Consider the following 12,604-nt stretch of genomic DNA (forward strand, 5'->3'; position numbering starts at 1 on the left):
CCTCCCCATTATAAGTCAATGGGGGAAAAATCAACTCCCTGTTTTTACCACTAAAACGGGTCGGAATGGCCCCATATACCATACATGACTTCATATACGATCAACCTTCACTACCTTGAGGTCTGTTTTGCTGCTGGGCAGCTGTGAGGTCATGTGACGTCATCAAAGGTCACCAAAGGTTGTTGGCCAATAACTCCGTACAGGAACAAGATACAGACGCGTGGATGGTCTCATTGTGTTCAGCTCGTCAAGACGCATCGAATGATATACATGATGACCTCGAGGTCACGTGACCTGAGGTCAACCTTTGACCTTGACCTTTCGAGGTCAACATATATATCATTCGATGCGGATTGACGAGAGGATTACGATGATGCCCTTAGTTTGTTCCTATCTTGACTAATTCGAAAGTTATTCGAGAAAAACTCTCTCCATATCTAGCGCCGCCATTTTGACTTTTTCGACCCCTGTGACGTCATCTTTGACCTGACCTGAAAATGACCTTAGTAAAAATTGTAGATATTGACTGTGCGTATCCGATGCCGTTTACCGCTTGTCGCTATCTTGCTTCGTTCTCGAGATCTCAGGGGGGCGGTCATCCGCCCCCCCCCCCGTCGGTGCGAAGTTGGCGCAGACCCCCGTCGGTGCGCGGGTTAATGTCAACAACTATAGCATAGAATATAAAATAAACATACCTTTTATGTCCATTAAACAATGGCCTAAGAGACACACATTTCTTTATCCTAAAAAGCTGGTACTATTTCGTGATTCCCCTTCTAGAACCCGAACAAAAATGTATGCAGCACGCAAAGGGACTTTTACGGCATGCACACTAAGCACTATCCTGACATATTCATGCTTAGGTATAATATATATTAACCCTCGCATGTGTGCGGCGTTTGCCAGCTTCTAATGTGTAGGGGGGGGGGGGGTCGGTTGGACCCCCCCTTGCGGTTTGGCCCCTGATCGAGCTAGAGCTTCGCAGAAAAAACGAGCGTGTTGCCCGTGACGAGAGGAAGCCGATGATACCCAATTTTAAGGTCCTAGGTCATTGGTTGACCTTCCAGGTCAGGTCAATGACCCAAAGTCGTGAAAATCGGGACCTGTTAGAAAGTCGTAAAGTGTGGCTGCTAAGGGGTTTTTCGGGGTGCTGATCACGAATATCGTGTTAGTTTTGATCACAGATGATGTCTTGAAGCATTTAGACCAGGTCGGGTCAGGTCAGGTCAGGTCAACCAGTAGGCGTCGTGGCGGGTATTCGTAGTACGTGTCAACCGCCTCTGACAGCTTCGTAACATGTTACGAAGTCACCAAAACTACTTCGTAAATGTTCAAATGGTTGCTAAATTCGAATTCAGCTCCAAAAACTAGCCTAGAAACATGTAAAACTCGAAAAAGTGACCCGAGGTCACCCGAGGTCACCAAAGGTCAATGACCTGACCTGACCTTCAAGTGACCTTGACACACACGGGAGTAACATCAAATCACATGTTTGAACGTTTGAAACCACGAAAAGCTTGCAAACACGCGGCTAGTGCGAGCCGACATACGCGAAATCGCGATTCCGGCCAAACATGGTCTCGGAAAAGAGGTCACAGGTCAAAGGTCATTTGGGTCAGGGTCATGAAATTTTCAGGGTAGGTGTCAAATTGATCAATGCGAGGGTACTGAAAGTTTCGTTGCGATCGGCCGCTTTTTACGCGAGTTATTCACGAAAAACCATGGGGGGGGGTCCATCCGACCCCCCCCCTACACATGCGAGGGTTAATATATATATATATATATATATATATATATATATATATATATATATATATATATATATATATATATATATATATATATATATATATATATATATATATATATATATATATATATATATATATATATATGTATGTATCACAGATAACAGTAGTACTACTGATATCTGTGTATGCATGTATAATATATATTTGAACAATATATTACGAATCAAGCTTACTCGCAGCGGGGTTAGGGGTGATAATAATAAGTGCCGTCGTATAAAAAGGGAATTGTTTAAAACCGTCTACTCGTAGATAGGTGTGACGCTTCTTGCCCCATTACAGTATCATCTTTATGATGTTTCTGTGAGATGAGTGTCGGGGAAAAATGTTACGCTGCATGTTAATATGTTTGAGCCGCGCAGCTCAAAAAGCAAGTTACCCAGTAATTTGATATTCTACAAGCTAAGACCTATTAACCCTATTCCTGGCGGGGGGGGAGGGGGCCTCAGGAGCCCCCCCCCTGAGGTTTTTTGGTTATTTCTCCCAAACGCGTTGAGCTAGGAAGCTCAAATTTTCTGACTTTCCTAAAAGGCTTCTACGCAACATGTCTGAAAATTTTGAGTTGATCTGACCTCAGGTCAGGTCACCAGAGGCGGTTTGGTGACCCTACCTCAGAAAAGTTTGCAATCACGCCAGAGCTAGAGTTTTTGACCGATCAATTTCTTCTCTTCAGGGTTTAGTTAGGGTACCAGTATGTGCAATTTGTATATCTCGGAATTTTGATATCGGTGACCTAAGGTCAGGTCAATTTCGCGACCTCCCCATTATAAGTCAATGGGGGAAAAATCAACTCCCTGTTTTTACCACTAAAACGGGTCGGAATGGCCCCATATACCATACATGACTTCATATACGATCAACCTTCACTACCTTGAGGTCTGTTTTGCTGTTGGGCAGCTGTGAGGTCATGTGACGTCATCAAAGGTCACCAAAGGTTTTTGGCCAATAACTCCGTACAGGAACAAGATACAGACGCGTGGATGGTCTCATTGTGTTCAGCTCGTCAAGACGCATCGAATGATATACATGATGACCTCGAGGTCACGTGACCTGAGGTCAACCTTTGACCTTGACCTTTCGAGGTCAACATATATATCATTCGATGCGGATTGACGAGAGGATCACGATGATGCCCTTAGTTTGTTCCTATCTTGACTAATTCGAAAGTTATTCGAGAAAAACTCTCTCCATATCTAGCGCCGCCATTTTGACTTTTTCGACCCCTGTGACGTCATCTTTGACCTGACCTGAAAATGACCTTAGTAAAAATTGTAGATCTTGGCCGTGCGTATCCGATGCCGTTTACCGCTTGTCGCTATCTTGCTTCGTTCTCGAGATCTCAGGGGGGGGGCCGAATCGGCCCCCCCCCCGCCAGTTTCTTGTCCCGGCGGAGCCCGCCAGGAATAGGGTTAAGCCCAGACTTACCTCATGACGGACATAGTGACTCGGGGCATCAAAACCTACCTACATGATTTAGTTTAACATTAACGGTACATTATCAGTGATGTGTGGATAGGTAGGGAGGTAATGGCGCGTTATTATCTCATTTTTGGCGGTGTGGAATAGGCATCCACAATCAACACCACATTCATGTATAATTAATTGAATTTTTGCAAACTGAGATCGATATGATCGATATGTGATTGACATACGGTATCGTGCTTATATGAATTGACATGAATACAAAAGAACGAACTGTTTAGTATGGAATAAGGGATAGAAACCCGCATTTGAAATTGAATTATAAATTTTGAAATGCAAAGATTCCAATTTTTGTGCAATATGAATCATGCTGTGGAGTAGGTAAATAGTTTACGTAAAATAAATTACCGGAAAACCCTAAACAGAACGATGAGGGTAATGCTCCCTAACCCCTTACCTACGTTCATTACGTCCATGAGCGTCATAACGTTCATGAGCACCACGAGAATGCTGTTTCTATTATGCCTATGTAAAATGTACGTCTTACCTGATGTATCTGAAGAGAACAGATGCTTCGGTGGCCATTCAGGTGACGAATGAGGAGTGAAAAATAAACTGCTTGAACATAGTAATGTTCAGGCACAGCTTCTTTATATCCACAGGTATTTATAGATGTTCACTTCCATTTGTAAGCACCAAGAGACCACACTTTTCTCACACTTTAGTATTTGCCGCATATTCGAAGGCTGCCTACCAAAACTGCATCGGTCAATGACCTCACACGTTTTTCTGTGCGGCCCGTCTCTGCAGCCAGACATGATGAAATACAATGCTGAAGAGCATGAGGAGCATTGGCCTGATAATAAAAATGTGTTGTCAAAATATTAGATAGGAAAGAAAGGCATTTTTAATCCCAGAGCATTATTATTTTACGCTGCAATAGGTACTCTATTTACCTATGATTTTTGGTAATGTAGGCCAAGTATAATGACACGTGCATTCATTCATATAAACCTTTCCTTTGTTGCAAATTTGGCGGGACCTACAGACCCAATACGCAACCGCGGGACAATTTCGCGCAATCTGTCTTTAAGCGTGGGAATGACGTATTATTATTTGAAATATTGTTGTACGTGTACATGTCATCGTAAACTGGCAAAAATAAGGCGAGCCGTGACACTATAATAGATGTCTTTAAACAAGAACGTAAACAGTAAACACCGAAAAATCGTCTAAAGTCAAGAAAGTCCCAATGTTTTCTTCGGCCTGTTAACCGTCCCGCCTGCAGACCTGTCCTATCTGCTCGCAGTTTTACTATAGGTACGTACATTAATTCATGATATTATCTTCCATCGAAACTGTCATTATTTTATCCAGTCTCAAGAATTTCATGGAAAAGTGTCAATGAGACCATTGCAGAATTATTAACATATACGTGATCATCAATTAACATTAGCCGCTGTTCTTTCCTTACATTCTTTGCACTTTTTTACTAGGCACTCGACCCTACTTTTGTCAGTTATTTGATAAATCCGTCTGTCAGCGATCAACGACGAAGCGGCCCTCTCGCCGGCAGAGTGCGTACAGCGGACACTCAGACACGCTCGTGTCGGGACACTCGGGCGGGTATACGTGGGTAGACGACCCTCGACACTCGCACTCACCTTTATAGACCTGTCACGGTGAGAGGACCGAGCCCGCTCCTAAAAGTGCGATGCCGATGTCCGACTACAAGTTAAACGCATGGATATAAACGTTATTTGGTCGTTGCTTATGTGACTTTAGGCTTAGAACTGTTGAGTATGTCACCCGGCTACCATACGGCTTTACACATTGTAAACTCGCACAGTGTGTCATCACTCCCTCTGCACACAGCTATGCCGTTTAGACGGGTGCGCAGGGGAGCGGGGGGGGGGGGGGCGATAGAGAGGCCGGTGGGCTGGGTGCGTGACTATGTACCGCTCACGGCCGGATGCTGGTGGAAAACACGGGATATTGAGCTCTGGGGACCACCACCAAAGCGGGAGGGGATGGGATGGAAGAGAAGACTGAAGAGAGGAGGGAAAATGGAAAACAAAGGAAGATACAGCTAAAGAGAGGAAGAGTGTACAGAAACGCAAAGCGAGAAAGAAAGGCAAAGCGAATTACAGGTAAAATAAGGTATAATATGCAAAAATAATAATGTAAAATAGTAAGTAATAATCAATAATATGAATTATAATACATTAATAATAAACAGGCAAGTAAACCACACTTGACCCAAAAACAATAGCACATGATTGGAACAATAACAAAGGCATGCAATTTTTCGTCGAAGATAACTACTGTGCCTACCGCCATGTCTGTGCATTAACGTCCACCCACATTCTGTTGCTACAGACCGCCTCTAACAGTGCATTAGAGATCATGACTTTTAGAGCAGCGACCAGCGAGAGGCTCACTAAATAATGACCGCTGCGGGCGCCGAGCGCTGTCAGGTCGGCGCCGGTGACCTACAGAGGAAGGTGTCGGTGCCGGGAGCGGCGGCTGAGGTCACCCGTCACCCTGGTCGAGGAGCCTCAGAGGACCGACAAGTCACAGAGCAGGTGACCCTGACCCGAGGGAATGGCAGAGGATAGAGAACTAGAAATTAGATGATGTGACCGCTGTATTCCCATGATCCGAGGGCAGAAGACAGAGAACTAGGAGATGGAGACAGTTGCCTCGATGTCCCCGGCGGGTCAAATTCAATCGAACTGCGCTGCTTGCCGCCTATCAAGGCTCACGTTCGTTCGATCGCTGAGTACGGCAGCTTTTTTTGGAGCGATGCAGCAAAACGCACCTTGTGCGGCTCGAGAAATCCGACATCATTTCTTGATGTGGCTGGCATCGAAATTCGAGGGAAATGACTCCAGTCTCGATTATGTGTGTCTTCTGAACCGCTTGGTCAGTGCTCGAGTCCCGCTTATGTATTGCGATAGGATCGACTGCCTCCATATGCCCCTGATTATAGTGCAGTCTTTGGCCTATTAGTCCCCAGCAGACGGTCTCAATATAGACGGCGCTGTTCCACGTACCGTTCGGTCGTGTGAATACTGTGAAGTTAGGGTTCACTGTCCGTATCCCTGCACTTTGTAATCGCTTCTTACAGCATGCACCCATTGCTGACATGTTGGCATCATCGTGTTCCGTTTTATCGGACATCCGTGAGTTTATTCGTTCTCAGGGGACGTACATACATAGGGGAGAGTGGGGCAATGGCGACACCATAAGCATTTTGCTCAATAGCTTAGCTATTTGAAGCTATTTTATGGTGATTTTGACTGTGGTTATAGCCAAAGGAATAGGCTTTCAGATAGCACCCAGTTTTAGTATCTCAAATCACTGATGACAGATTCAGAGCCTACGCGAAAATGTGGTGAAAAATGGAGGTGCAAAAAAGCGAGGGGTAATGCCGGCCACTAAGTGCAATAGCACAAAAAATCGAAATATCGTCGCTGGTATTCATCCTTAAACCGTTCTTTTGATGGAAATTTAAGTGAGAATTAAGAAACGACAACTGTATTCAGCAGTTAACAGTACACTGCACTGCAACACAACACTGCACTCGCTGCAACACAACAGCGCGGCACCAACAGAGCAGCAAACTAACACAACCGTAAACACAGCAAGCAAACTAACACAGCCGTAAACACAGCAACCCGAAACGTTGAGCTTTAACGACGGAAGTCGCAAACAAAACCACGTGGAGTCATTCCGGACACGTGTCCGGTATTACCCCGAGGTCAGCTTTATTTTAAGAAAGCAGGTAGCAGTCAAAGGCATTGCGCCGCAAACGCCTCACATTCAGCAGTCGCCTAAGAAAGGCTTAATTGAAGGTCATTGCAAAGCAGCACTTCTGAAAATGCGTTGACACATTTCACAGTCAGCAAATAGATGCAACAAAAATTAAAAATCAGATACGAAAAACACATTTAGCGCTATAAAAATGAAAATAATGGAGCTACCGTGACAAAATTGCACCACGTGCTAGAATGGCGCTCAACTGAAATGTAAACAACATCAGCTGATTAGTGATGGACAAAGTACTCACTAGAGATGGGTGGCCGGCATTACCCACCGTCCGCCATTGCCCCACTCTCCCCTACAGCTGACTACATTGATGTTCCACTCCTCAGACGCTATCCGTTGACTGGAACGCTAAGTTGTGCCGTTTATCACGCATGAATTTCTATGGTGATTGGTGAGCCTTGGGCTAGAGCATTAACTGTGAAGTGTGAACACAGTCCGTGTGATGCGGCACAGCCTACCTCTCCAGGCAACTCATCGCCCGTGAAGAACAAAACGTCATTCTGGTGCAGTCAACCAACTGTACGTGTAATGTGCCGTCTTCGTCGTTGTGTGCGGATGCTGAGTCACCTATAGCTTACATACACTGTGGCCGCCACTGTACGTGGGCTGCAAGGCCTGTGGTCGGTCGATGCAACAGAATGCAGAATACATGGATGACCTCTGCAAGACGGGTTTGGACTCTGGAGACACATTTGCGGCCCGAGATGGTCTGAATTTGCATAGGGAAAGGAGATACGGGAAGGAGTTCCAGCACCGGTTAAGGTTAAGTATCGCATTAGGTACTTACTGAAGTTAGGGTACATGAGAACGTATTCCATACCATTTGTATAGAGCTAGACGTGGGAAGATGATCACATCCTATCATAGCATGTGATGTGTAGAGTTAGATGGTCACCTATACATAGATTGGAATAATTCACTAATTCCCAAGTTACCAATAACTGGCGCCAGCCGCAAATGGCTTTTATATTTGTATGGGGACGCCCAAACATGTTCCTTATTCACCCAAACTCATCATTTAGCCTGCAGAGTTGCAGTCGCCACCAAATAATCGTAATATGTAATCTTTGAACTTTGGTGGTCTCGTCTCGACCGAAAGTTTTGAACAAATGACGTCGAGTTCGAACTCGGCGAAACAAGCCGTTTCAACATCGGCTCCGGATCTGAACGGGCCGGCGACGAATGTAACAAACTACTTTCCCGGAGTTTGCGTACCGTGCAGAGTTCAACGTCCGGCTGCTGTCGCGAGCATGCCGCTCTGCGTCTCCGGCGTTTAGAGCGGACTCAATATAAACATGGCCAGCTGACTGGCTCGTCGGGATGAGCGCAGCAGACGCGGGTGGGCCGGCGGAGGGAGCGGGCAGGGGCGCCACGTCACCCTTTCCGGCACAGAGAGACGCCGCGGAGGGCCCAGCTGTGGGCGGTGCCGGACCGGCGACAGTGTGACAGTGTGACGGAGCCGTGACGGTGACGGTGGTCGGAGCAGTGGTGGAGTCAGCGCTGGACAGAGTGCTCCCGTGATCCGCCGGTCGCGATGACTCTCCCCCGTGCCGCGGCGCGTGCGCTCACGGTACTGGCCGTGCTGTCTCTGCCGGCGGCGCTGTCGGCTGCCGACGCTGCGGCCGCCAAGCACGTGGTGCTGGTGACCACCGACCAGGAGGCGCAGCTGCTGGTCGCGGAGCTGGCGCAGCTGCTGGCAGCCGACCACCGGGTGACGGCCGTGCTGTACGGCGACTCGGGCCCGGAGCCGGCGCCGCCGGCCGCCACCATCCGTCTGGCCACCACCGAGTCCGACCCGGGCCGGCGGCTCTCGTGGCTGGAGCGCTGGGAGCGGCATCCGCTGCTCACTCCGGACGCGGTGGTCGCCTCGCGGCTGGCAGGCTGCGGCGCGCTGCAGCGGACCGGCGTGCTGGCCGACCTGCGGCCCGACCTCATCATCACCACACTGTTCCTGGACGACGCGTGCGTGCTGGCGCTGGCACCGGACGCAGCCGTGGTGGGCCTGATGCCCTCGTCGGTCGGCCTGCCGTGGGTGACGCAGCAGCTGGGTGGTCATTACCCCGTCAGTCGGCTGCCGGTGCACGGCTACCCGCTGGGCGACGGCGACTTTTACGCGCGGCTGGGCAACCTGTGGCGCTGGTGGACGGTGACGCGGCTGACGCAGCGCCAGTACCAGGTGCCGGCGGCCGCGCTAGTCGGCCACACCGACCTGGAGGCCGCCTACGAGCGCGTTTCGGCCGTGTTCGTCAGCGGCGACGCGCGCCTCCAGCAGGACGTGCCGTGCGACCACCGGCTCCGCTTCCTCGGCTGCATCGAGTGCGCCCGCTTCGGCGATCTACCCAAGGTGAGACGGAAAAGCCGCTGATTAAAGCGCGGGACTGACTCCAATCTCCTCTGAAGATTGGAGACCGTTTAGTCCTACCTATGTATTGGCTGTATTGTTCTCTACGTTGATAACTACGACAGCTTTATGAGGCTTCCCTGCAGCTGCACCCTATGCTGCCCTTTAGGCCATCAGTTTCATGTGACTTTATTCGCCTAGCCCTGAGTCGGCTTTTAAAAACATAAACGCAACGACTGTATTGGCGCGACAGCTCACGAGATCTTACAAGATATATCCAAGCAGATATACCGTGACCCTGTCCCTTATCCCTGTCATTGTGCCCGATTCGGCACATCTGTCCGTTTCCGTCAAAATCCGCATGGCTGGTTTTTCTGTCCTGTACCTGTCCCAGTGTCCGGTCCTATCCCTGTCCGGCCTTGTCCATGTCTGGTCCTATCCCTGTCCGGTGCTATCCCTGTCCGGTCCTGTCCCTGTCCGGTCTTGTCCATGCCCGGTCCTGTCCCTGTCCGGTCCTACCCACCCCTGTTCGCCGTTTGGAATCGGACCTGTCCCTGTCCGGTTCTGTCCCTGTGTCCATCCCTATCACTGTGCCTGCTCGACCTTGTTTCTGTTCCGCCCCTGCCTCCTGTATCCGCCCAGACAGGATTACCTCCTGTCCCTGGCCTGCCCGCTAACTCGCCCCACCACCCTCCCTCAGGACCAGCAATCGGCCGTCAGCACAGCCGGCCTCCTGGTCATTCGCCTGGACCATCCGTACACCACCCTGCCGGACAGCTTCACGGCCACCCTCACAGAGGGCGCCACCGGCTCGCCGCTGACGCCGATGGACCTCAGCAATGTCACCAAGGAGGGCGCGCCGAGGATCATCCGCAGCTCGGCACCCGCCTCCGACGCCCTCGGTGAGATCGGGGGATGCAGAGCTTCGAGAGATCGGTCTGTACCGAACTGTGCGCGTAATGCTTGCCAAAGCACTGGTTACGCGCAGTGAATTACTCTGTTTTCATTCACCACCGATGGCTCAATGCTGTTGGCTGTCATGCAAAAGGAGCCTGCAGTTACTGTTGTCGCTTGTATCGAGAGTACATGAACCTCCAGGCTCCACGAATCAAACTATTAAAACAGTTACATTTAAGGCGTACCGGTTTCGTCTATTGACTTCTTCAGCGCCGTATGAAACAAGGAACAAGAAAACGAGCACAACATCAATCGTTTGAAAAAAAGGTTTTTTTTTCAAACGATTGATGTTGTGCTCGTTTTCTTGTTCCTTGTTTCATACGGCGCTGAAGAAGTCAATAGACGAAACCGGTACGCCTTAAATGTAACTGTTTTAATAGTTTGATTCGTGGAGCCTGGAGGTTCATGTACTCTCGATACAATACTTGTCCATTTATAACTACTGTTGTCGCTTGTTTCATTCGATGCCAATGAACTCTTCATCCGGTGTAGGCTCACTTGTCCATGCACCGCGCAGTGCTGTGACACGTTTTGGTCTGTGTCCCGTTTGTACCACAGCTCACCCACGGGCGCGGCTGCTGATTAGCGAGTGTTCGCCGGCCTCCGTTCTGCTGGCGATCCATTTCAGCGTGCCAATCATCTGCATTCCGTTCACGGCCGGTCAGAAGATGGCTGCCGCCAGGGCCGTGGCGCTAGGTGAGTCTGCCCTCAGATGGCGATCAGGACGACACCTATATTGGTATTTCGGCGAAGTACTCTGACACCTAGTGGCTCGAGGATCATAAATGTTACTGAGACAAACGCACGCCGCAAGCCCTCGTGGCGAACGACAGGGTCGCCAGCTGCTTAAGAAATTTGTGGCGAACTTCAGTGAAAATGTCAAGAGCCCCATTGAAAGCGAAGTTAATTATTTATTTCATGTTAGGTTTAATTCTTGATTCGTAAACTTTCGAGAGATACGGTCACGAATACCACGTCATTCAAGGGGAAAGTATAGCTTCTACCCAGTGCCCCTTTCTGTCTCCTCTCTCCGTCAGGTGTGGCCACTCAGCTGGACCGCCGTCAGCTGACCGCCGACGCTCTCCGCTCGGCCGTCACCACGGTCACCTCGTCCGCCGGTACACGGCGGGCGGTGCGCGCCTGGGCGGACGCGCTGCGCCATGACGCCGTCTCCCCCGCGGCGCAGCTGGCGCACCACGTCCGCCACCTGCTGCTGTTCGAGCGCGCGTGGCGGCGGCGGCCGGCGCCCACCCTGCTCCAGTACTACTGTCTGGATGTGCTCGGCACGGCGCTGGTGAGCGGCTCCGTGGCGCTGGGCACGGTGGCACTGCTGTTCTACTGGGTGTTCCGGGTGATCGCGACAAGGGCACAGCCCGATAAAGACAAGGTGGAGTGATGGCTGGGGTCAGTGGTGATGCAAGTCGCTGCCGACTGAAGGACTATGGACTATGAGTATGTACAATGGAGCTGGGACCTGGGTAGTGTCGACCGTGTCGCGGCTGTTGTTACCGGCTGCTCGGGTTGATCATGATGAACATCCAGAAGTTCCTCCACTGAAGATCCTATTTGAAGGTGCTCCACTACGTTGACCGTGCTCTAAGCGCCGACACGGTGCACACCGCACACAAAGACAGCGCAATGCAGCTTTTTCCTAGCGGCAAGAGTGCAAGCCGGCCCCCAAAATACAGCCAGGCCATGCGTCACGCGAGACAGGTGTAGCTTCGGTGTGACAAAACGTGGCTTGGTGACATTCATTCACATAAGTGTGGACTGTGGAGAACGTCTTACGACGGGATTGAAGGTTTACCGTGAACCGTGGCAACTATTCGTTCGTTCATTAGGGTTTACGAGCGCGTCGAGAGGTCAACAGTTACTGGTCGCGAGATATTAGTCACAGCCCAACATTAGCCAACAGTGAGCCATGCCGGGATGGTGCGGGAAATGGGAACTACATAGACCGACATCGTGACCTCAGCTGCCGTCAGAGGTCAGCCACTCCCAGCCCCGGTTTCGGCACCCCGTCGGGCGAGCCGCCATCACCTCTACCGCAGACCTTTCATTCCTTCCTTTACCGTTACATTATGAAATCCTATACTGTCACTTGTCAGTCATTGAGGTGACGCTAGTGCCTGTGAAGACACCAACATATGTGATTAAAAAATGTTCATATCTTGCACCTGAAAATACAATTGCTGCAGATGCTAGCTTATCATTGACTTCTCTATAGATGTAACCAGTGATTTAT

General features: G+C 49.8%; 2 protein-coding genes across 2 annotated transcripts in view; one reads left to right on the top strand and one right to left on the bottom strand.

Annotated features, from left to right (window-relative positions):
- The window catches only part of LOC122383410 (cytosolic phospholipase A2-like), a 31,965-nt gene extending 27,746 nt beyond the window's left edge, over positions 1-4,219 (bottom strand). Inside the window, exon 1 of the mRNA XM_043369772.1 lies at positions 3,778-4,219. The gene's annotated coding sequence lies outside the window, so the exon portion shown is untranslated. The remainder of the gene's footprint in view (positions 1-3,777) is intronic.
- A 4,215-nt stretch (positions 4,220-8,434) lies between these two features.
- Positions 8,435-12,558, top strand: LOC122383421 (UDP-glucuronosyltransferase 1-2-like). The gene is made up of 4 exons (XM_043369791.1): positions 8,435-9,405; positions 10,103-10,304; positions 10,918-11,055; positions 11,397-12,558. The coding sequence occupies exons 1-4, from the start codon at positions 8,596-8,598 to the stop codon at positions 11,753-11,755; spliced, it is 1,509 nt and encodes a 502-aa protein (XP_043225726.1). The 5' UTR covers positions 8,435-8,595; the 3' UTR covers positions 11,756-12,558.
- Positions 12,559-12,604: the final 46 nt, after the last annotated feature.

This window comes from Amphibalanus amphitrite, unplaced genomic scaffold (genome assembly GCF_019059575.1).
Source record: "Amphibalanus amphitrite isolate SeventyFive unplaced genomic scaffold, NRLGWU_Aamphi_draft 000163F_arrow, whole genome shotgun sequence".
Taxonomy (NCBI): domain Eukaryota; kingdom Metazoa; phylum Arthropoda; class Thecostraca; order Balanomorpha; family Balanidae; genus Amphibalanus; species Amphibalanus amphitrite.